Here is a 26,168-nt window from a genome sequence, read left to right on the forward strand (position 1 = left end):
CTACTCTCAGATAAGGCGATAAGAAAATTTCTTTAGGGGCCATCTCTGAGACAGAAAGGTAGGGGAATGTTAGAGTTCCTATGACTCATGTTTGGGAAGAGAAATTCTGGTTTTTATGAGCTGCCTTGGGTGGGGGAGCAAGTAAAAGGAGGTAAGGAGAAATTCAAAGACAGATTTTGCTGTCTGAGGCTGCTTCAAAGGACAAAAATGTTCCAACCTTACAACAAAGACATGCTTATGTTCTAGTCATATACAAGATAACAAGGGGCACTATGGGAATTATAAATCAGGAACCATGCACAAAGACTCATTGTATCATAATATTAAGAGTTGTAGTTAATGACATTAATTGTTATATAGTTAAGCCCTGCTAGAAATATCTTATGAAGGGTTTGAAACAAAGGTTTGGCCAAGCTATGAAAAAAATCTCTCAAAAGTATTTAATATACTTTTTAAATATTCCCAGAACCTCAGTAAACTAAGAGGAAATTTTGGTCAGGTGTCTCAAGAATTTTGTAATTGTGGACATCTAATATATACATTTCTTTTTTTTTTTAAAGAGAGAATTTTTAATATTTATTTATTTATTTTTAGTTTTTTTTTTTTTTTTTTTTTTTTTGGCGGACACAACATCTTTGTTTGTATGTGGTGCTGAGGATCGAACCCGGGCCGCATGCATGCCAGGCAAGCGCGCTACTGCTTGAGCCACATCCCCAGCCCCCTAATATATACATTTCACAATCAATTAGCAAAAAGCATCAAAGCCTTAGTACGATTTTATTAGCATCTTGTTAATTAAGAGTTCTCACCTTTTGAATAGATTTTCACCACATGAAAACTTTGTCCCTATTTTAATTTAATTCATCTCATGTTCCTTGATTTGTGGTATTTCCCACCACTTCTCTTTCTCTTTCTTTTCTCTGTTCACCCATACCAACCAAAGAACATTAGAACAATATTCAGAAAGCTGCTCTCAGGGCAAAATGAACCACTAAAAACCAAGAGAAAGGAAAATAAACACTGCTGGATTGAGATCAACCAGTAGCTTCCTAAATAACCTAAATACACAATACAGGCATGCAGTGGTGCAAGTCTGTAATCCAGCAGTTTAGGAGGCTAATTTGAGCAGTTTCAGCAATTTAGCAAGGCCCTCAATAACTTTGCAAGATCCTGTCCCAAAATAAAAACTAAAAAGGGCTGGGGATGTGGCTCAGTGGTTGAGTGCCCCTGGGTTCAATCCTGGATGCCAAAAAAATAAATAAATAAAACATCATCAAATTGTGCAATCATTTGTGGTTTGAAGTAGAATAAACACCTTCATTTCTGTGTTTCTTTCTCTACTCAATATAACATCACCTTAATGTTAGTTTTATCTCAGATATTTTACTAGGTGGTCTTGTCATTGTGTTAACATCATAGAGCAAACTTATATAGACCTAGATGATACAGATCAATCACGCTACATGGCCTCTTGATACAGTCAAGAGGCTTAGTGAACATGAGATGTGTGCACTACAGATAATATAACATGACCTCCTGTTTAACAGTATACTATTTTTTTTTAAGTAGGAGTGCACTCTGTGGTAACAGTAGGGCTACAGGTGCAGCTCAATGGTAGAGTGCTTGCCCAGCACAAGCAAGGCCCCGGATTCCATCCCCAGCACCACAAAATACAAAATATGATTACAAAGTATAGCATAGTAAATACATAAGCCAATAACGCACTTGCTTATTATAATTATTGAGTGTTTCATGCTATGCATAATTGTATGTGCTATGCTTTTATGTGACTGGCAGGGTAGTGGGTTTGTTCATACCAGCATCACCACATATGTGTGAATTACACATTTAGTAATGATGTTGTGCTCTTACATCCCTAGGCAATAGGAATTTTTCAGCTCCATTACACTCTTATAGGATCATTGTCATACATGCCATCTGTCACTGATGGAATCATCATTATGCAGCATATGGCTGTAATTGTCATTTCCACAGAAAAGATAGGTCAAACAACTGTATACATAAATCAAGCACCATCTCCCCAAGAGATCATTGGAATAACTTATTGATCAAATTTATTAAATCTTCCACAATAAGGAAGAACAATCCTTTGACAAAAGTTTGATAGTCTCAGAAGGAAAGGGATACAGGTTGGTATTTGTAGGACTCAGGAACCTGAGTAAAAATGGCTTAAAGAAGGGTTTTCAAAGCAGTGAACTATTCTGGGAATTGAGCAAAGTTTATAACATAATAGGTTAGGGATGTGGTAGTGTGACCAACTTGTCTTAGTTTACCTGGGACTTTCCCAGTTTTAAGAGTATAAGTCCTACATCCAGGGTACTAATTCAGGCCAAGGACAATTGGCCACCATTACAAGTATGATAACTAAATTTTCCTTTAATAAGTGGCATATTTTCCCAGAGGGAACTGTTTCAGATATAACAGCCATTTTCCCAGAACAAACTGTTCAGAATAGTTTGCAGCAATTTTCTAAAATAATGAATTTAGTTATTAGTTTATGGCCTTATTCCTGGACATGAATTACTAAAACGAGTAGAAAAGTAACATCTTTATATTTGGCTTGATTTCCCATTCCTTATACATAAGGTATATGAATATAATGGTCTCAGTTCTCAATACATATACCTAGATCAGAGTATAAGTCTTGATATAAATTAGTTTGGGTAAGGCAAGAGAGTTCTCTGGGATTTTATTTTTTAATTAGGACACTACTCCTATTTGTGATGGTTTCATCCTTACAACATAATAACCTCCCAAAGATCCCCCTTCCTAATATCATCACCTTAGAGGTTAGGATTTCGACAGTCTTTAACAAATATATGTGGTTATTCCATAGGTTGTGCAAAAACACTTTGGGGGATTCCTTTGGAACTGCCTTCAGAACTGTTCTACATTGCTTTAATATCCTTAACAGCATGGTTTCGCCCTTTGACAATAGATTTAATTTGGAAGAAGAAACAATATTATTCATTGTCAAATCAGAAAACTAAGATGTGTGACTAGACAGGATTTAAGTTCAAAGACAGCCTCAGCAACTTAGCAAGGCCCTAAGCAACTTAGCAATCACAAATAAAACATAAAAAAGGCTGGGGATGTGGCTCAGTGGTTAAGTGCCCTGGGTTCAATCCCCAGTAAAAAAAAAAAAAAAAGACATGATTAAATTCAATAAAGCTAGATGAAGTCAGACATTACTACTCAATGGCAAGAATACAGAAATGAGAGTAGACCAAGGAATTCTAGTCCCAGTTGAGTCCTGAAGGAAGTAAGCACTTTTGGCCTGTCACTTCATCTCACCTGTCACATCACCTGTGGTGATGCTGATATAAATTTAGACCTAAATTTCCCTCCATAGAATTCTCTATCAATTATCTAGTTGTCACATGGAAGTCACTCAAGAGCATAATAGTCAGGAAAGGTAAGTTTTTGCTAAAGGAGGAGATAGAAACCTGTTCAGAAATGTTAACAGGACTATGCATCACAGTAGAAAGCTGAACCAGTTAGTGCATAACTCTATACTTCTGACCTATAAGTTTTCTGTCTGCCAATTCTGCTAGACATTTGAACCAGACACAACTGAAAAGAAATTGTAGCCCAACTTTCAAGGTTTGTCTTAGAAAGTTTATTGACAATATTTCATTTCACAGCTTCTATTTGCATCCCTGTAGTACATTCAACTCGTTTCATAGTAATAAAGTTTAAAATGTTTTAATTTGGTAGGGTGTACATAAACAAAGTTTGCCATTTGAACCATTTCCAAACATACAACTGAGTGCCATTCATTACATTCAGGATACTGTGCAACCATCATCATTTACTTATTCTAAAAATATATTTATATTTACTCATCTACCAGCATAACTGTCCCTAGGTGCTAGGAATTTTGTGTTGAACAAAAAATGACATGTGGCCTTCACGGACACTGGCAGGTGCTGCTGTTTTCCGAAGTCTTTACGTACAAATGGCCAAGGATGAAAGATGAAGTGAGTGCAACACTGAAGTTGCTCGAGGCTCCCACCCGGCCCCACTTACCGAAGCAGCGCCTTGAGGAGCGCTCCCTTCAATCCAGGATTCTAGATTCTAAGACAAGCAGATTCTCCACAGCCCTGAGGAGTACGAGACCAGGAGGTGGGCGGGGCCAGAGTCGTGGGCGGGGACTAGGGCGGGGCCTGTTTCGTGACTGCCCAGGAGGCGGGGCCTGGGCGGGGCTGAGGACCCGCCGCTAGGGATTATTCCGGTGACTCCCGGCTGCCAGGCCTGGGCCTGCTCCTGGCGCTGCCAGGGCCGCGGCTAGGCGTTTTGGCTTCTCTCCTCGCGCGGCTCTGTGGCCGCCGCGGCCTGACCAGAAGACTGAGTGGGATGAGGCTGACGCGGAAGCGGTTCTGCTCGTTTATCATCGCCCTGTACTGCCTCTTCTCGCTCTACGCCGCCTACCTCGTCTTCTTCGGGCACCGCAGCCGGGTGCCGACTGCGACCTCTCGGGGCTTCAGGAAGGGGGCGGCTCCAGCGCGGGAGAGGCGCGGCCGAGGTAGGACTGAGGCAGAGCCCTGTCTCCCGCCGCGCGCCAGGTAGCAGGGCTGCGGGGCTGCGGAGTTCCCTGCCCGCAGGCCCGGGATTCCTTCCGGGGCCCAGCATGCGCTTTTCCTCCTGCCGCCTCCTTATCTTTGTCCGAAGATCGCTGGCCGTCCCTACTCCCCACCACGAGGCTGAAAGGCGCGGACTCCCTTTAAAAACATATTAAATAATATCCAAGACGAACTCAACTGCCAGGATTTGCGGGAATGCTGCAAGAGGGCCAATGGGTCTAAGACATCAATGTCCTTATTGAAGGAGTCTTCTCTAATCATGCAGTGACTTTGGACGGTGACCGCACTTACCTACAAATTCTGTCCCCTGTCCTGTATTGTTAATTGTATTAGGATCCAACTCAGCAATATCTCTCCTTTTATTCAGAATTTTGCACCATAGTATCCTAAACAGGTGAACACTACATCCTGAATTATTCATATAGTTACGTATGTACAATCCTTATATTAAAGAATCGGGAAGTTAAACATGTAAATTAATACATAGTATTCCATTATTTTTAAAGGTTTTATTTTGGAGGATATGCTTGTCTTACATTAGCATTTTATTTCTAAAATCTTTCAGATCAATGGTTCATTAAGTTGCTGATTACTTTTTTTAAAAATGTGTTTAACCAGTTCAATTTCAGTTGCGTCATCTCTCCGAAAAATAGAATTTAGAATGAAATTAAAACTCTCTAATATCTAATTTATAAAATTTGAATTTATCTACAACTTTGGTTATACCTTACTGTTAAACACTATTACTCTTTTTAAAACAGAACAGTCTACTTTGGGAAGTGAAGAATGGAATCCTTGGGAAGAAGATGAAAAAAATGAGCAACAACACAGAGTTAAAACTAGTCTTCAAGTATTAAATAAACCGAAGGGAAAAACAGACCACAGTATACAAATCTGGGGCAAAGCTGCCATTGGTAAGTCAACATATAGAGCAAAGACATATAAAAAGCATTATAAATCCAGTTGTGGTGGCACACACCTGTAATCCCAGCAACTCAGTAGGCTGAGGCAGGAGGATCACAAGTTCAAGGCCAGCTTCAGCATCTTAGCAAGACCGTGTCTTAAATTTTTAAAAAAGACTGGGGATGTAAAGCGGACCTAGGTTCAATCTCAGTACCAAAATAAAAGCATTATAAATGCACATTACTGATATTAAATTCACTTTAATTTATTTCATCATTGTTCTTTAAGGGAGCATATATTTCTTTCATTTTGTCAATATTTTATTCTCCTTGCAATTAGATAACATCTGTATAAACATGCACAAATACACAGGCATGCACTTTCATCATTGGTCCTTAGCAGAACACACCTTCATTTGTAGATGCAAAGAGCAGATTATATAGCACCATTATATTGAAATGTAATGTCAGCCTGAATTCTCATGAATCTGTGTATTTTATTTATTGGACACTTAATATACAACTATATACATGTACATTTTATATATCCTTACACACACAATATAATATATATATAAAATCTCAGATGTGTCCCATGCCCTAATAGCCAAACAAGTTTGGAAAACACTGAACAGAACAAAGTTAAATTAGGTTCTTCATTTCAAGATTTTCAGAGCTTTCAATATGACACTCTTCATTGTAAATGTCCAACAAGGGGATACAGTATGTAACTGATTAAACTTGATTGCTCAAGTTTAATTGTATTAGGATCCAACTCAGCAGTATCTCTCCTTTTATTCAGAATTTTGCACCATAGTATCCTAAACAGGTGAACACTACATCCTGAATTATTCATATAGTTACGTATGTACAATCCTTATATTAAAGGATATTTTTGCTCTGTGTATCATAAGAGTCTAGTGCCCCAGGATACATGTTATGCTCAACTAGAAAACAAAGCCCTCAGTGATGACTATAAGAGTTAGAAAGGATTTAATGAAAAGAAGGGGCTTTATTTGGCCTTTGAATATGAATTGGATTTATTATGATAAAGGATATGGATTTAGAAAGTAGAAAGTACCAAACAAGAGGAAAGTGAACAGTACCTATTTCATTGTGTTTCATAAGTTCTTTATGCCTACATACAAGTATACATCCTCAAAGATCACTACTGACCTCTAAATTTTAGACACCCAGATGTAGGCCTATAAATCAATCAATATGTAACAATTAAAAAAATTCTAGTATTGATTTCTTCCATTAAATCTCCACATCCCTATTACAGTTTTAATTAACTTTATCTCTTAACAGATTTTTACTGTGTGAAGCTGTGTTACTTTTGGAGGTTCTGGATGAAAATCTGTTTCCCTCCCTTTCACAGTTTCTAGACACTACCCACATCCCTTGACTTTTAGCTTCACATGACTCTGACCTGAGTTGAGCTGCTATAAGCATTGATGTGGCTGCTTCATGTAGTATGCTGATTTTGCTGAATTAAAGTCTTTGGGGTATATATACTAAGGAGTGGGATAACTGAGTCAAATGGTGGTTCCATTCTAAGTTTTCTGGGGAATCTCCATACTCCTTTCCATAGTGGTGATACCAATTTGCAGACCCACTAGCAATGTATGAGTGAACCTTTTTCCTCACATCCTTGCCAACACTTATAGGCTTTGGTTGTTTGGGTGTTCTTTAGTGAGACAGAGTGTAATGAAAATGGAAAAAAACACATCTTTCAGCATAATTAAAACAAGGTTCCCAAAGTTGTTGTGAGGTCTCCACATTACCTTATTGTGTGATGCTATTCTCTTTTACTTTTAAAGCTTTCATTCAGATGAAATCATGATAAAACTTCAGGGACTACCCTAAGGACAAAAGATGAAGTGGTATTTGTCTGCAAGGGGCATCATGCAGTCAGGGAAGTGTGTTCAAGTGAAGAGGAGGTAAAATCCTCTTGACTTATTTAATTGTGTATATATTTCTATGAGCTCCTCTGGTAGTGTCTGGAACAAAATAGTTTAATTCCTCCAGTTTATTATAACATAAAAAGCAGTTCTAATCATATAGTGATTACTTTTACATTTCAAAATATGATGAGTAATTGGGATCCAGTGATACTAAGGGTTTCTCAAATCTAGAGGAAGGGAGGTTATTGTCTTTCATATGACCCACAGTTAGCCACATTTTACACTCAAAGCTTGAGTTGTCTCTGTCATACATTAGTTGCCACATAGACAATTGTGGGCATTTGCTTGGTGGTAGAACTGCCTGCCAACCAACCAAAAGGGGAAGATTCTAGTTTCATAGTCAAAGATACAAAGGAATAGAACATAAACTTTTCTTACACACTAGAGTATACAAGAGAGTTAATGTTTTATGTTTGTTTATTTATTTATTTATTTTTACTTGTCAGGTTTGTATCTTTGGGAGCATATTTTTGAAGGCTTACTTGATCCCACTGATGTGACTGCTCAGTGGAGAGAAGGAAAGTCAATTGTGGGAAACACACATTACAGGTATTAGTTGTGCGACCTTAACTTTTGCTGTGCTGCTATACAATAGTTTATATAAATATTAAAAGGAAAATATATTTTTATAAAACATTTTAATTTCAGCTTGTGGAGAATAGAGAAATCTTATAAATATTCATAATTAAAGCTGACTTGGACACTGAAATATGAAATATGAAACTGTCAAATGAAATGTTAAAAAATACTCCCCTTTTTTGGAATTATATATCTGTTTTATTAGATTATGTGGAAAAGTTCATGCTCTATATTTTGTAACATTTGTCTGATGATGAACATTTAACATTCTATACTTGGAAGAGTAATATACAACCCTCAGATTATTTTCATTTTTTCTTCATGTAATAGTCATGTTTATTTTTATAATATTCAGGTGATATTAAAGCTTTTGCTATCACTTTTGAGATTTTTATTAATTAAAACATTGCATGTTTAATACATTACCATCATATGTATACCATCATATTTAGTGGTATAGATTACTAATATTCAGAAATCTCCTTTTTAGATTCAATACAACCAGTGAATTTTTAAAACTTTTTTAGATTGTATTTTTATAAAGTCCTTTTTATAATTTATATTTTACAATATTCTCTAACTGCATATTTTCTGAATATTTTGAGTAGAATTAAGATCATTTATTTAGAAAAAGTATAATAAATTATAATTTATCATGAAAATTCTATTTTTATTAGATTTTTGCTTTCTTAATGAAATAAGAAAAAAAAGTATTTTAAAATGCTATTTCATGTAACAGTTGTATTATTAGAGTGAAAAATATAAACCATAGTTTCTAATTTCTATTAAGATTTCATTTCTTTCCCACTGAAATTAGGAAGGGAAAAGCTACAGTTAAGCTTAATTTCATTTGAACTTTTACTGCCATTTTTATTCTTTATTTACTTTATACATACTTGAAAAGCAGTTTCATTCTATCTTCTCAAAGTAATCATACTTGAAAAGTAAACCAATTTTTAAAAATCGTCATTGATGAGGATTATTTTTTCTTTCATCTTCAGGCTTCTGTTGCTTTAACCATTCCAAATCTTAAGCATAGTTCTCAACTTATAATACTAGGATTTGGATGTTGGAAAGTAAATGTTTTTTATGTGTATAAATTTAATAATTTGGTGTTTGAAAAGTAATCATGTGGGCTCAGTGGTAGAATGCTCAGTGGTAGAACGCTTGCCTAGCATGTATGAGGACCTGAGTTTGAGCCCTAGAAGCACAAAAAAAGAAAAAGAAAAATAGTGAAAGAAAGGAAAGGAAAGGAAGCATGTGTTATGGATATTTGTCTAATAGTTCTAGCCATAGTATATAGAATTTTCAAAAAAATTCTTAAAGAATTAGCATCTTTAAGCTTAAAAGAATAATATTACATTGTTGTATTGCAACAATGGTAGCAAAGGACTGAAGCAAACAGCATTAATTCCCAAAAGAAAACCTAATTTACCCTTCCCTTTTCAAATTTTTATGCAGATTTTATGGTCTGATCAAAGAACAATGTTATTTTCTCTTTGGATTTAAGAGAATGTGTATTCAAGAAAGTTCACCATTGTACCAATTTTTATAAAGCAACTTGTTTAAGTTTTAGGCTTATGAAAAGTAGCATATGTAATTTATCCAAAATTAATGAAGCTTTATGGAATTACAAGTTTTGAATTAGAGAGGTTATGTGAGTACTAACTTGAATGCCTGAACACATTCACCATCCTTACTTGACCAAAAATGAATCAAAAGTAATGATTTACCTTGAAGATATTGAAAGAGTTTCGAATAGCAGGATACTTGTTTTAAATAAGTGTAAATATTTAGTTTTGTTTAGGGCTGGGGTTGTGGCTCAGTGGTAGAGCGCTTGCCTAACGTGTGAGACTCTGGATTCGATCCTCAGCACCACAATAAAATATAAACAAAATAAAGTTGAAAAATATATGTTTTGTTTAAATAAACCTCTACATTTATAGAGAGTTTATATCATTTAATTTTAGCCTCCTTACTGTTCTCAGGCATTAGTATAAAGTTATTATCAGTGTTCTCAAGTTCATGAGGCTCAGAAATACTGATTCTTACAACTCACAGATCCAAAGAATGCAATCCAGAAACCAAGTAAGTAACTCAAAATGGAAGGGAACTATTAGGCAATTGCTTGTACTGGCTTCAGTGACATGTTTCTTTCCATCCAGGCAGGCTATAAGTGATACCTTGAGAGTTTTTTGATTAAACATGGAATCAAAAGCACTGGGCTTAATTATGGTAGTTCTTCCCAAATTAATGTGTTTCTGAAGAAAAGAAATATGATGATAAGAAATATGACTCCTTACCATATGAGTCAGTAACAGCATATGTAGTCTTTGCTCAGCATCTGAACACATGCAGGTCAAACTGAACTGCTGGTTAGCCCAATGAAGCCATTGACACCTTTGGGCAGTGTAGCAAGGTAACTGAGTTGAGAGTACAGCCCCTGAAGCCAGACTATTGCGGTTCATTTCCAATTCTAATACTTAGTTGTCTGATCTCACATAGGTTTCTTAACCTTTCTGTTCCTGGGTTTTCTCCAGATTATAATAAGTCAAAAAAGTTCCTGTTTCACAGGATTGTTTTAAATATTAAATGCAATAATAGATGTACAGTGTTTGGAATAGTATATAGTATGTAGTAATCACTATAGAAGTCTTCTTGCTATTTTATTATTTATTCATAATTATTTTAAAAACTGAAGTGCTGTGATAAAAGTGTGCTTTACTATAAAATTATGATAAAGCAAATTTTAAGAGAAAAGCCACCTTTTTTTCCCTAAATCTAATGTGATACTATATAATATAAATTAATCTCCTAATGATACATTTAGGAAGTTTTGTATTCTTAGGAGACTAAACTGGCACTTAGCTGCAAGTACACTACCTAAATATTAGCAGATATAGATAGAAACAAGATGGAAAACAGATTTTTAAAACCAAAAGAAATAAGAATTTAGCTGTCTCTGAGAAGGCAAATTGATTGACATAGGATGGTGGTATATTATTTTCTTTTCAAAACACATCTTGTCTTATAATGAATCAAATAATCTGAATGAAACAGTAATTTTTGTAAGTTAATCATCTGTACTTAAAAAAAAGAGTTTTGCGATAGATAAAAATTAGAAATGCAAGTAAATAACTTCTTATAATACCCAAAGATTGTTTGAATAGCAGAAATACCAGTCTTTGAATCAGTCATCAGATGACACTTCTCTGAAATTAAGTCTCAACTCCTTGCTCCGAGGAATATATATTACTTAAGACAAAGGCACTCCCTATGAGACAAAGGTCTTTCTCATATCCTTTCTATAGGTAATAATTTTTTGCGTTAGTTCCAGTAAAATTCTGTGGCATCAGGAAATCCAACTATGCATGAATTCTGGATATCATAGCATGAGATGGTATTTAGAGCAAGAGCTATAGCCCTGACTTCCCATTATCATTTATAATTTATTCTTGACAAAATAATTATTAAGTACCTTTTAGTGTCCTATTTCCCTTTTCGTCCTCCCTAGTCTACAGAAATGGTTAGGAATGTTTCTTCTCGACTTTACAAACAGGTAGCTAAAAGTGGTAGTAGACTTATTTATAAATTGATTATGCACTCCTTAGAGCAACAAATGGTAAGTTCTTAGTATCTTATTCCCACTGGTGTTTTTCATAGCTTCCCCTAATACTGAAATAAATAAATATTTAATTTGTCAGCAAACCATGAAATCAGGATTTGTTGAAATCCTACCTGGACAGTTTCAATTAAAAAAAAAAAATGCATTTTGGTATACAAGTATATGTAGGACAGAACACTGCAAAGATAGAAGTTGAAAGGTGTACTTGTAAAGTATCAAAATACAAAAATTGGGATATTTATAACACTTTTCCTTAAGTAGAGGAATTTATGTGCTATATCACTCAAAATATGAAATAATTGCTGGGCACAGTGGAGCATACCTGTAATCCCAGAGGACATGGCAGGAGGATCACGAGTTCAAAGCCAGCCTCAGCAATTTATCGAGACCCAAAACAATTTAGCAAATACCAAAATCCCCAGTACCAAAAAAAAGACAGACTGAGGAACTGTCTTTTGGAAGATTGGAAACAAAGCACACTGTGTGATCCTACATCTGAAGCTGGGGTCAGAAAAGGGACAGGAGTGTCACAGCTATTGAAATCTGAGTATTGTAAATTAGATAATAGTTTAATATCAATGATAATTTTCTCAGATAAATAATTATATTATGGTTATATAAGATGTTAACATTTGAGGAATCTGGATGAAAGGTATAAAGAAAATTTTTGTGGGACTTTTTTGCAACATTTTTGTAAATCTGAAATTATTCCAAAAGAGAAAAGTCAAAAAATATAAACAAATTTTTAAAAAAACTATGCCATAGGAAATAGTCTCACTATATTAACTATTATCAGTTAAATGCTTGTGGATTAAAGGCTCAATTATTGTTTTTTATTTTGGTACCTGGGATTGAGCCTAGGGGCACTTAATCACTGAGACATACATACCCCAGCCCTTTTTATTTTTTAATTTTGAGACAGGGTGTTTCTAAGTTGGGAAGGCTGGTATCAAACTTGCAATTCTCCTGTCTCAGTCTCCCAAGTCATTGGGATTATAAATATGCATGCACCACCATGCCCAGCAATAGTCCTCAGTATTTCATGACCTTGTGAATTAGGAGGAGTACTGCACATTTATTTTATAGAATGTCCTTTGGTTTGGTTTTGTCTCATGTTTCCCCATGATTGGATGGAGATTATGGGGTTTTATTTATAATACTTCAGAAGTAACATTGCACTGTCTTCAACCCATATTTTTTCCCCATTGCTCATTATGTTGACTTTGATCACTTGGCAAAAGTACTGCCAGTTTCCTCATTGTAAAATTAACTATTTTTTCCTCTGTGATTATTAATTATCTTACTAAAGAAATACCTTGAGACCATGTAAATCTTCCATTATACTGTGACCCACAGATTTTAGTATTTGGAAGCAGTAGTTTTCAATGTTTTGAATTCAAAAAGCAAAAAATAAAAATAGAGTACCTAGGTGCAAACAAATATATAAAATCCAACTAAGAAAACCTCATAGAAATTTCCAGACTCACTAGACAAAAATTAAAAAGTAAAAAAAGTGCAATCCCAGCAGACTTTAATGTTGTAATTCTTTAAGGAAAAAAACACTAATGGAAATTTAGATGGCAAAAAAAAAGTAATATATTGATACATTTGTAAACACTGCTTTATATCTTCAATGCTTATATAAGCATAACTCGGGGTTTTTTAATATAGAGAGTTGATGGACAAGGGCCTAAATATGTACAGAATTAAGAGGCTAAAATTAGGAGATAGAATGCATGCCTAGCGTGCATAAGTTCCTGGATTCAGTCCCCAGCATGGCAAAAAAAAAAGCGGAGGGGGGGGGGGGAATTAAGTGAAATCAACATAACAGTTTCATTCCTAAACAGTACTATCATAAAGATACCCTTTTTAATTCTTTTTCTATTCTTAGAATGGTTTAACCTGTTATTAACTAATTTACCGAGGCTGATTCTGAAAACAAATAGAGTTTATCAGACTCACTGACATAAATGCAGTCATAGAAATGGAAAACAACATGTGAGAATTTGTTTTATTTTTAAGAGGATGAGCAGGCACATACGAACAAATAAGTTTATGTTTGAACAATTCGTATGTGCCTGTTCATCCTCTTAAAAATCAAACAAATTCTCACATGTTGTTTTCCATTTCTATGACTGCATTATTTATCTAGGGTGAACAAATCTATACGAACAAATAAGTTTATGTTTGAACAATTCGTAGAGATTTGTCCACCTTAGATAAATAATATGAAAATAAATCAAAATAGAAAGTTACATGTGAAAAAAACTGACATTTTAGGTTGTTAAAAAATAAGTTCTCTGAAAAAAATTAAATAAATATATTAGTATTATAATATACTGTGAGTTAAAGCTATGATATTGTTATTAGAAGATTAAATTAATAGAAATGTATTACAAGTAACAATAAAATTACAAAAATTTGAGTGCTAAAAGTTCATTTGTAAATTAGAAGTCTACAATGTACAGTTTATGAAAAAATATTATATTATGTGTATTAATCTTTAAGATTAGTAGATTATGAACATGATTGTGACACCCTCTTTTTGGGGAAAGATGACTTATCCTCCAAAATCACATTCTCCTGGCCCAATCTCCCATTCTTATGAGCTATCATGAGAGTTGGGTGTTTCATCATAATACTAAAATGGGAAAGTGTGGAATTATAGCTACTCTGCACCTTCAGATTAAGGGGTGAATCACAGCAGCTACTCAATGTAAGAATCATTCATAAATTAGATATACCAGACAGGCCTGGTAGCCTGTACTGAAATCCCAGGAACTTGGGAGACTGAGGCAGGAGGATCACAAGTTTAAGGATAACACTGGCAATTTAACAAGTGAGACCTTGATTCAAAATAAAAAATAAATAATAGGGGTATGGGTATAGTTCAGTGGTAGCATACCCTTGACTTCTATACACAGTACTTAAAAAAAAAAAGTTAGATATACCTGTTTTATAAAACTGAAGTTTCTTATATATTAAGCAAAAAAATAATAATATAGAATCCAATGACTGACAATCATGTGACTTTGCATTGTGCATTTATCACTTATTAAGGCACTTTTGAGACCACTAGGTACTTTGTCATCATAGTTCCCTTAACATAATAGTGGTATATATGATATTCATTCATTAGTACTTGCTGAATTTGGAAAAGAGTGGAAGTGATTATGGGAATTCCAAAAATATATTGTTTTCAGAGTCAGCTTTAAAATTCAATATTTAATTGATTTCTCTGGGCTTTTTTTTAGTTGTAGATGGACACAATACCTTTATTTTATTCATTTTTATGTGGTGCTAGGGATCTAACCCAGTGCCTCACATATGCTAGACGAGCACTCCACCACTGAGCCACAATTCCAGCCCCTTCTCTGGGTTTTTTTTTAACATTGTAAGTATTTATTTGAAGGAAATTTTTCAACTGAGACAAGCAACAGAAGAAAAATATTGAAAACTATAATTCTGATTGTTAAAAATATCCTAGCATATCATAGACAAGCAAATCACTGTTTTAAAATTCTCTATATCAATTCTTTAAATATGTTTACTCTTCAGTTAATGGAACTTTGATCCTTAACTAATAACTTAGTAAATTAAAATATAGCATTCATCACAAATAAATACCTTCACTTTATAAAATAAATGTGTATCAGGAAAGTTGCTATTAAATTGAATTTACATTCCTTGGTTCATATTTTAAGCAGTAGGAGAACTTAAATGATAGAGCAAATAACTCTCTCACAGAAAATTGCTACTTATGTATTCAACATTTACTGAGGGCCTACTAAAGTTAATTCTTAGTAAGTTCTGAGAATTTCAAAATGAATAAAATACTTTCCCCTAATCTTGAGCACTTCACACTCTAGTAGTTAAGAAAAACAAATTATTGTCATGCAGTATAGAAAGCATAATAATAACAATATGCATACTCCATCATAACAGTTAATTAGGAAACACAGATGACAACTAACCTAATATGAATAGGTTGTGGGGCCTTTGGAGAAAGAATTCCTAAAGGAGGTGATAACTGCTGAGTCTTTAAAATGTGTAGGAGTTAGCAAGGCAGAGAGAGGAGAGATTATATTCCTAGCAGCGATGACATTAGAGACCCAAAACTGAGAAGCAGCTTGGCTTGTGCATGGAACTGCAAGCTATCTGATTTCCCTTAGAGCATAAAGATGAGGTAGCATGGCTGAAACTGAGAGAATTGGGCAATGGCCAGATCATGTTAAACCTTATATATACACCATCTTAAGGCTCTCGGACATTATTGCTGGCAGTGAAAAACAACTGAAGCTATTTGAGCAGAATAGTGAAGATCATGTTTTTGCAGATGTTTATGCTTCTCTAACAGCCATGTGGAAAACTTATTTGAAGAAGACAGCTGGGTGCAGGCAGACCAGATGGGAGGCTAAAAGTTTGTCCACTCTGCTAGCCCACTCCTTAACGCCTACCTAACCTCATTCTAAGCGGACAATCCTGCCTCCAGTTTCATCACAAAAATTGAGGCATCTATTATTATCTCCCTTTATTAGCTGTTGTAACATTCACCTGCTATCTACTTCATCCCTCACCCATCCTTACTCTTTCCTGAGTTCTCAGACAATGAGTTGATCTTTCCTAGTTCACCTCACTTCTACATCCCATGTGCCTCTTCCAGGACCTTGCTTGGTCAGTTACTTTCTTGCTGTCCTTTATCCCTGACTTTTCACTATTTGTTTCTTGCCTTCTTATGCAGATTTTCAAAATAGTTGTCTACACTCATAATCTCCAATCCCAACTTCTCAACCCACTGCAGTTTGACTAACTAACCTCCCAACAAAACACATATACCCACCCAACTACCTGAATCTTATGCAGTTGTTTTTCTTTTCCCTTAAAATTTTGTAACCTCTATCACTGTTTCCCAGACTGTGTACTGAGACAAGGAAACATGGCTACCTTTGACATCTGTCAGACACCATGCCAACTGCTAACTGAAGGTGGTATCACAGTAGAAACACTAGATTACCCTATATTTATTTTAATGATGTTTTACCTTTGTAAAGCTGGGTTTTCCTTGGTTGCTACAATTAAATGAAAGTACCACATAAAAATCAGGGTAGAACTGCCGCAGTCTGGCTGGGCACGATTCAGGAGCCACTTGTCAAAAGAAACGAACTTTATTTTTAGAACCACACACGCCAAACAAAACAGCTCCTCAGGAAAAACCCTCAGAGCCCAACTGCCACCACCGGCTTCCCACAAGGCTCTCTCTCCCACAATCCTCCTGCTCTTGAGGCCTATTGGCTGGGTCGGGTGGGCAGAGCCAAAAAAGTCCCCCAATGAGCAGCTGGGTGGTCTGAAAGGGCAGGGAAACAGCCCAATGAGCATCACCGAAGAGGAGCCAATCAGCTAGATGTTGCTGGGGCTGCTGTGAGCCAATCATCAGCTGGCAGTCTGAAAGGGCGGGGAAACAGCCCAATGAGCATCACCGAAGAGGAGCCAATCAGCTAGAAGTTGCTGGGGCCGCTGTGAGCCAATCATCAGCTGGCAGTCTGAAAGTTTGCTGGGGCCCCTTGGCTGTGGCTGTCAACATAGAACAAGAAGTGAAAGTGGCAGTATCCACTCTGATTCCAGGATGACTCAGGTGCACACATCCCATTATTAAGTATTTGTGATTAGTTAAGAATGAAATAGGGTTATTATTTTTTCTTCCAGTACATAGGTGTGATTTTTTAAATGGCTTCTAAGCTGTTAGGGAGATTACACTAAGTGACCTACTTACTTTTTTTTTTTTTAATCTTTATTTTATTTATTTATTTTTATGTGGTGCTGAGGATCGAACCCAGCATATCACATGTGTTAGGCAAGCACTCTACCACTGAGCCACAACCCCAGCCCCCCAGTCACATTTTTCCCCATAATCTTTTTTAAATTTATATTTTCTTGGGGCATTATAATTATGCATAATCATGGGATTCACTATGCCATGTTAGTACATGTACATAACATAATTTGATCAATCTCATTCCCCAATACCTTCCCTTTCCCTCCCCTTATCCACTTGCTGTATTCTACTGATCTCCCTTCTATTGTTGTTATTATTATTATAAATTATCATTACATATGGGGGACTCTTTGTGGCACATTTATATGTGTACACAGCATAAATTAATAGATTTCCTTCACTAGTGCTTACCTATGCCCTCCCCTTTTCCCTTCCTCTCAATCCCCTTCCTCTACTCCTTCAATTTAATGAGATTCCCTGACTCTTTTTATTCCTTTCTTTTTGTTGTTCTTCTCTAGCTTCCACATATGGGAGAAAACATTTGACCATTATAAGTGGCTTACACTTAGCATGATGGTCTCTAGTTCCATACATTTACCAGCAAATGACATAATTTCATTCTTCTTTATGGCTAAGTAAATTGCCATTGTGTATAATACTACATTCTTTTTTATCCATTTGTCTGATGGGTACCTAGGCTGGTTCCATAACTTGGCTATTGTGAATTGCACTGCTATAAACACTGGTGTGCATGTATAACTATTCTATGCTTTATTTTATTTCTAAATACCAAGGAGTCATATGATTATTGCATTCCAGGTCTTTTGAGGAATTGCCATGCTGCTTTCCAAATAGTTGTACTAATTTGCAGTCCTACCAACAATGTATAAGCAAAGGAGACAATTAAGAATGTGAAGAGAGAACTTACAGAATGAGAGAAAATCTTTGCCAGCTATTCTCTGACTGGGGATTAATATCCAGAATATATAAAGAATTAAAAAATCTTAATACCTAAAAAACAAATAACCCAATCAATAAATGGGCAAATGAACTAAACAGAAGAAATACAAAAGGCCAATAATTATATGAGAAAATGTTCAAAATCTTAGCAATTAAGGAAATCCAAATCAAAACTACAGGGAGCTGGGCGTAGTGTCACACATCTATAATCCCAGTGTCTTGGGAGGTTAGGTAGGAGAATTGTGAGTTCAATTTAGTAAGGCCCTAACAGACCCATTCTATAAATAAAATATTTTAAAAGGGCTGGGGGTTATGGCTCAGTGGTTATGCATCCCTGGGTTAAATCCCTGGTACCAAAAAAAAACTACTGATATTTCATCTAACTGAAGTTAGAATTACAGTCATCAAGAATACAAATAACAGTAAATGCTAGTTGGAGGGAAAGAACTAATTACTTTTTTAAATGGAACTGTTAGGCATTTCTTTTGGTTTGGGAATCACTAAAACAGTTAATGAAACCGTAAAGATGCTGAGAATCTCTGACCTGTGCATTAGGTCTGTAGCATTGACCCCAAGGAGGCTTTCTTTGTCCTGTTTCCCAGTACCTTTCATTTTCCTTTCCCCTCAGAGGCAATTGTTAATATGAGTTTGATGTGTATCCTCCTATTCAAATTTTTACATTTATTCTGATACTAGATATATAAGTATAAATCTTTTTCCTATGTGTGCTTTCAAATTTACATAAAATTATCATTTTAGGAAAAAAGGTTTGTTTTCCTTCATATATTGAGGCCTAATCTTCATTGGAATGTTTAAATGTGACAAAAGAAATAAAAATAAAAGATCCCACACTTCTGATCATCATATGCAAGTTGATCTGTCTCCAGTCAAAACTTCCTATTGATCTTCAGTCATGTTCCATCATCTAAACTTGTTTGAAAGAACTTATTATATTATAGAAATTTCATTTCTAGAGAGAATATGAATTAAAGTTCATTATAGATTATATATAAACTGATTTGAAACTTCTGATACCAAATACCTTTATCCTATTTTTGTCTGTCTCTTGTTTTTCATTTGTTGTTTTCATCAGCTTCCTCACTGGTCCATCTGTAGTCCCAGGGTACTTCCCCATTGATACCAGTAATGTGGTGCTTGTTTTAAATGGAAGAGAAAAAGCAAAGATCTCTCATGCCACCCAGTGGTTATTTTTTGCACAGACTTTAATGAAAACTCAAAAACTTCAGCATCTTGCTGTGGTTTTGCTTGGAAATGAACTTTGTAATAATGACTGGATACTCAAGTTTCTCAAAAAAAATGGAGGCTTAGTGGAGCTGCTTTTCATAACATATGACAGCCCCTGGATTAATGACGTGGATATTTTTCAATGGCCTTTAGGAGTAGCAACGTAAGTATAAAACATGATTACTCTTTTCTAGACTCTAAGTTACAATAAATTGTTTAAAATGATGACATATTTGATTTTTCTTAGATCATTGAGGCCAAGGATAATCTTTCCTAAAGGCAAAATTAGGGTGTGGTCTCATTCTTTGGTGACAACAGTGATGTTTTCAGAGTATTATATTCTTTTTATGAGAACAGATAAGCTTGTTTTATTTTGTTTCAGAATTCTGAGATGAAGGATGGATATTCAAGCTTTATTAGGAGTACCATAAAGAGATGTTTAGAAAAAAATGAATAATGATAAAATAAACAAAATTACTTTTAAGGCTAAATATTATTATATTAAGAGCACACCATACCCTTGGGTTTGGGGCTGGTTGAATTTGCACAGATCCCTTCTATAAAAGGAAAGATTAATTAAATGTGGCTAATTATCTTAATATATAATCTTTTTCCAGCTATAAAATACAAAACATTTTTTTTATCTCTCTGTTAACAGACGGTTTTAATTAAGATTACAGTAGCTTTAAGGTAAATTGTACTCTGGTGTAATACTGCACACCTGTAATCCCAGCTACTTAAGAGGCTGAGAAAGAAGGATCACAAGACAAGTTCAAGGCCAGCCTGGGAAAATTAACAAGAACCAGTTTCAACTTAAAAAATTAAAAGGACTGGGGATGTAGTTCAGTGGTAGATCTCCCCTGGGTTCTGTTCCCAGTATTATACACACACCCAAAAATGGTAAGTTGCCACTAGTACATAAACCTGAGGACAAGGATTGTTATCTCTTTTGTTCACTTCTAATTTTAGATTAAAGCCTAAAATAGTGCCTGTATGTGGTAGGCATTCAATAAATATTAGTTAAGTGGACAGATTATTTGATATGATTTTTTAATCAAATATTCATTATTCAGTCACTGGTTGCCAGATGTAGCCTTTGACCATTGTTTAGCTAGCTGCACAAATGTTAGCAGGAAAGCATGCTAGACAAGACATATTCCCAGGCCTACTTTTACAATATTCTGACTCAGTAGGTTTGGGTGGGGCTAGTCAGAAAGGTTTTTGTTAAATATAGCCAGATTTAAGAGCCTCTGGAAAAAATCTATCCCTTGAGAAGAGCCCATATTCGTAAAATGCTTTGAAAATTTTTACTTTTTCACAGTAGCATTGCATAACCTATTCACATAGTATAAGATGGATACTTATGATAATGCTAGTATTGTTGGACTAGGCCAACAATCATGTCTTACAGATCAGTAATTCTCAACCAGGGGACAGTTCCCCACCCCACCCCACCCCACCCTGTCCCAGGAGACATTTGGCAAGGTCTGAAAATATTTTGGTTGCTGCAACTGGAGGGTGGAGGTTGCAAAAACTGGCATCTAACAGGTAGAGCCCAGGGGTACTGCCAAACATCCCACAATGTATAGGACAGCTTCCACAACAAAAGTTACCTGACCCAAAAACATCCATAGTGCTGAAGTTGGGAAACCTCATTATAGACTAACTGTAACAAATTATTAAAGCTTTGCTCTCATATGAAGGTTATATTTAGGCCTAGTTTGATCCTTGTTATCCCCAAATGCCCCTAAGAATGACTCACTTGCAGTAAGCCTTCCTTATGTGGAATAAAAGATTTTTTTGTTTGTTTTAATCTACTTGAAAAGCCCTTGGAATTAATTTTTCAGAATTCTTTGCTATAGCAACATATGTTCTATAATATTTCCTTTTTTCTGTGTGTGTGTGTGTGTGTGTGTGTATGGGAATACAGTGTGATGTCTGGATATGTGTTTACAAGGTGGAACAATTAAATTAGGCTAAATAACTAATCCATCAACTCACATACTTATAATTTTTATGGTGAACCGTTGAGAATCTATTATTTTAGCAATGTTAAAATATACAGTGAATTATTTATTATAATCACCATTCTGTGCAGTACACCACTAAACCTTATTCCTCCTAACTGAAACTTCGCACCCTTTGATCACTCTCTCCCTACTAAGAGTATTCTGTGATCTTCCCATCACCTGGCTAAAACATTAATTAAATCATGAATATAATGAATGTAGATGAGTCATTATGCTTTGAATTTCTTGAATTCAATAAGCCTAACAACTATAAGTGAATAATAGAAGTAAAAATAAAAAACAAAGAATTTTAGGCACAATATCTCAATGACATTTTTCTAAGAGATATCAATGTTAAATTTTTTCAAGTCACTTGATTCAGAGACTTTTCTGAAGTAAGTATAGAAAGTTAACAACTTTAGATTTAGAAATCTTATTTTAAGTCTCTTTCTATGTATAGTCCTACCTAAGAAGATGGAATGTAGGGATATTGCCAATCATATGTCATAAATTAACTCATATGTACTTATTTTTATAGATACAGGAATTTTCCTGTGGTAGAAGCAAGTTGGTCAATGCTGCATGATGAGAGGCCATATTTATGTAATTTCTTAGGAACTGTTTATGAAAATTCTTCTAGACAGGCACTAATGAACATTTTGAAACAAGATGGAAATGATAAGCTTTGTTGGATTTCAGCAAGACAACAGTAAGTTCTGTTTACTTGATTCATCCATTCTGTTCTTCAGTCTGAGTGTAACTTTATGTACAAACACAGAAGGTTTCCATTGAAGCATTATTATCTCCATTTATACCAATCTTTCCCAAGAAGATACATTGGTAATTAAAACTGTGAAAAGATTAGGTTGTATACATCAAAATAGGGTGACTGTCCTATAGCTGTAGTCCATCTTGAAGAAAAACACTTGTATCTATCATTTGCAAATGTCACGTTAGGGTTTCTTCAATAATATTTGTTATTCTAATTTGGCACACAAGAGACTGTAAATGTCAGTAAGGTCTTAACTCCCTGAGATATTCAACAGACCAATTTGGTTTGCCAAGACTTGCCTACTTTATTTTTCACACAATCAAGAACCTGACACCATCCCGAGGACAGGGATTATATATTCTTCTTTGAATCCTCTACTCTAACACAGGGCCTTGAACAAGGTAGACCTAGGATAAATAGTGAGTGAATAGACCTACTAAGGTTAATTTTCTTCCATCTTTTATATAGAAAACAGGTGTTTGTGGAGTAAAGGAAGTAACTTTGGAATCATTTATGCTGTTTTTAAATAAACGAATGGAGTTTTTAATATAAAGCACATTCATTAGGGAACTAGTACCTTAAAAATGTTTTTCTAGATCTAGGAATTTATTTTTTTAATTATAGAAAATACTCTCTTCTAGAATTCTTCCTAATCTACTGTGAAGGTAACTGCTGTATTCCAGGAATTGTTTTGTGATAAATATAATAGTGAACAAAAACAATCCAAGTCCATGCTTTCCTGGCACTTATGTGATTTTTGGAAGAGACAAGAACAGAAAATGAGAAATATCATGAAAAGTAATTAGGCAGAAGAGGGGCATAGAGAGGACTAGGGGTTCTGGATCACTTGGTATTTTCACACAAGCAAGGTAGGCATTAAGCACAGACCTGCAGAAGGTGAAGGGAGGTGAGCCTGTGTATATTTGAGAGAAGAGTATTCAGGCAGAAAAAAAAGAGCAAATGCAAAGATCAGAAGGCAGGAAAGCACTTTTCACAAGGGCCAATGTGTCTGCAGAGGAGTGGATACGAACAGTGTAAAATAACAAAGGCTTTCAGGAGAAAGAGAATTATTCTTATAATTCCTCTCAGTCCATTGAGCCCAAGGTTGAGTAGGTATCTTTGCTTATCATTGCTACTTCCAGACCATTCTCTTCTTTCCCTCCATAATACTCCCAACTTTAAATTTCATGCCCACAGACAAAATTGCAATTACTTTACTCTCTGAAATCATATACTGGCCCTTGGGTTCATCCCCCTAATCCCTTGAAGAGTTTTGCTTCTAGCACATTCTTAGACCTTGTCTGACACTAGTGTGGTGATTTCCAAATCTAGCTAGATGGTTCTTCCATCACCTCCATCTTGCAGTTCCTTTATACCTTTTCATCCTTGCTCTGGGCCCCCAGATTACCTTAACCATTTCCTTTCATGCTCATTTTTTAGACATTGTCATTACACATATCACATTCCCTCAAGGTGACCTCAAATTCTAACATCTCTGTACCATATTCTACCATTTTTACCTCATTCCCTGTAATAGTCTGACTCCAATAATTCAGCTAGAATTGACAGTCCTTTGTTCCTACTACCCTGTTTATCCTTCATTCCATCTATTCACTTTATTGTATACCCGACATAAATTTTATAGTCAGTCAGAACTGCATATCCCTTCAACTCCCCAAGTTTCTTAAACTGGCAATTCCCAACTGTAATTAAATCCAGCTCTCAGCCTACTCCATACCTGCACCCATGTAACTGAACATATCCTGACTTAACATATACGACTTTGAACCTGAAGTGCCCAGCAATCATCCTCTTCCTTGCCCATGCATTCTGCCATTCTCCTAGAAGACTGTTTTATCCCTGCTCTCTCCTGAACTGTAATGCCACCTCTCCATCTCTTTTACTTTATTATCTTATTTTTATGTCACTGAGAAAATAAAAACAGGAAAGAAAGTCTAGATTCCTAACTGATCACCCAGCTTCTACCCTTATCCCCTACAATCCATTCTGAACCCCACAACCAGACTGATGCTCATCATCATCAGGTCATGTCATCCTCTAATCAAACCCTACATGTAAGACACCCCTTAGATAAGGCCATTCAGACCTTATCTCCTATTTCCTTCTTCAGTTCCTCTGCTTCAACTATCCTGGCCTTCCTGCTGTTTCTGTAATACACCTGACACACTCTGTCACAGGCCTTCGTTCTAGCTTGCTCTGTACTCTGCTCTCCCAAGATCTGCATGGCCTGCTCCTTTACCTCAAACTCTGCTCAGATGCCACTATAGTGAAATATTCCCTGGTCACTTATTGCAGACTGCTACCCTATCCTCTTGCAGCTTCTCTCTTATTTTTCCACACAGCATTTAACACATTCTAGAAAACTTACTGATTTGATTTTTTTTTTTTTTGTACCAGGGATTTAACCCAGTGTTGCTTAACTAGTGAGCCACATTTCCAGCTCCTTTTTTATTTTATTTAGAGACAGGGTCTCACTGAGTTTCTTAGGACCTTACCTGATTTGACTTTCTTACTGTCCATGTTCACCACTAGAACTAGAATGAGAAGGGAGAGAAGAAAGGACTTGGCACTCGAAAAATAAAGATTAAATTAATATTACTCATTCAGGAATTTTTTAGTGACCAATAGGTTGTTTTTAATGTGCATCTATAAAATGTTCAAATTTTGGAGCTGGGGTTATAGCTCAGTGATGGAATGCTTGGCTTACATGTATGAGTAACTGGCTCTTATCCTCAGCACCACATAAAAATAAATAAATAAGGGTATTGTGTTCATCTACAACTAAAAATTTAAAAATTAAATAAAATGTTCACATTTTTAAGAAATCTATTTGGGCCAAGATTTTAGGTATCTTTTGTCTGTCCTTATAATGTGTTCACCATTTCTGATAACTGACATTAAAAAAGACAAAGTATTTTCTTTCAAAAAGATTTGCTTAGTAAAATGAAACCTACAGTTATTTTTCTGGTTTTCCAGGTGGCAGCCTCAAGAAACAAATGTAAGTCTTAAGAATTACCAAGATGCTTTGCTTCACAGTGACCTCACTTTGTGCCCAGTAGGAGTCAACACAGAGTGTTATAGAATATATGAGGCCTGCTCCTATGGCTCCATCCCTGTGGTGGAAGACGTGATGACAGGGGGCAACTGTGGAAATTCGTCTGTCCACTACAATGCCCCTCTGCAGTTACTCAAGTCCAGGGGTGCTCCCTTCATCTTTATTAAAAACTGGAAGGAACTTCCTGCCATTTTAGAAAAAGAGAAAACTATAGTTTTACAAGAAAAGATTCAGAGAAGAAAAGAATTACTTCAGTGGTATCAACACTTCAAAACAGAGCTAAAAATGAAATTTACTGATGTTTTAGAAAATTCATTTTTAATGAATAATAAACATTAATTATTAATTATCTTTTGAACTAAGACATGATTTTTTAAATCATTTCCATTACTGAGTATGTGTACATATTAATAAATGTTCTTTAAATGTTGTCATAAATTCTAGATTTACACTGTATTTACACTGACCAAGTACACCACTTATTGGGCCACTCCTGTGTACAAGCTATAAATGAAAGTGAAGTTACTAAGATTCATTTCTACAATTGAGTATTTCAGCATCTCTCATAGTAGTTACCAGTCACTGGGGGAGATGGTGGTAAAAGGATATAAAATTTCAACTAGATAGAATAAGTTCAAAAACTAGTGTACAACATG

At 35.5% G+C, this 26,168-nt stretch overlaps 1 protein-coding gene across 4 annotated transcripts; it reads left to right on the forward strand.

The window, feature by feature from the left end:
* The first annotated feature begins 4,221 nt into the window (after positions 1 to 4,221).
* On the forward strand, positions 4,222 to 25,861 carry Rxylt1 (ribitol xylosyltransferase 1). 4 transcript variants are annotated; one of them, XM_058574624.1, is made up of 6 exons: positions 4,222 to 4,546; positions 5,366 to 5,518; positions 7,920 to 8,022; positions 19,504 to 19,818; positions 22,305 to 22,373; positions 25,434 to 25,861. In XM_058574624.1, exons 1-6 carry the CDS (start codon positions 4,378 to 4,380, stop codon positions 25,849 to 25,851), a joined length of 1,227 nt encoding a protein of 408 aa, XP_058430607.1. In that variant the 5' UTR covers positions 4,222 to 4,377; the 3' UTR covers positions 25,852 to 25,861. The 4 variants fall into 4 exon arrangements, with proteins under 4 accessions (XP_058430607.1, XP_046286682.1, XP_046286685.1 ...); XM_046430726.2 differs by having other exon boundaries at positions 4,223 to 4,546; positions 22,203 to 22,373; XM_046430729.2 differs by lacking the exons at positions 4,222 to 4,546; positions 7,920 to 8,022 and adding an exon at positions 4,777 to 4,998 and having other exon boundaries at positions 22,203 to 22,373.
* Positions 25,862 to 26,168: the final 307 nt, after the last annotated feature.

The sequence above is a fragment of the Marmota monax genome, unplaced genomic scaffold, assembly GCF_021218885.2.
Source record: "Marmota monax isolate L192 unplaced genomic scaffold, Marmota_monax_Labrador192_F-V1.1 WCK01_AAM20220418_F8-fsc00056, whole genome shotgun sequence".
NCBI classification, from domain to species: Eukaryota; Metazoa; Chordata; class Mammalia; order Rodentia; family Sciuridae; genus Marmota; species Marmota monax.

Coding starts and splice junctions, on each gene's coding strand:
- Rxylt1 (XM_046430726.2), top strand. CDS start 4,378: ATGAGGCTGACGCGGAAGCGGTTCTGCTCGTTTATCATCGCCCTGTAC. Junction 4,547..5,365: donor GCGGGAGAGGCGCGGCCGAG/GTAGGACTGAGG, acceptor TTTTTAAAACAG/AACAGTCTACTTTGGGAAGT. Junction 19,819..22,202: donor TGGCCTTTAGGAGTAGCAAC/GTAAGTATAAAA, acceptor TTATTTTTATAG/ATACAGGAATTTTCCTGTGG.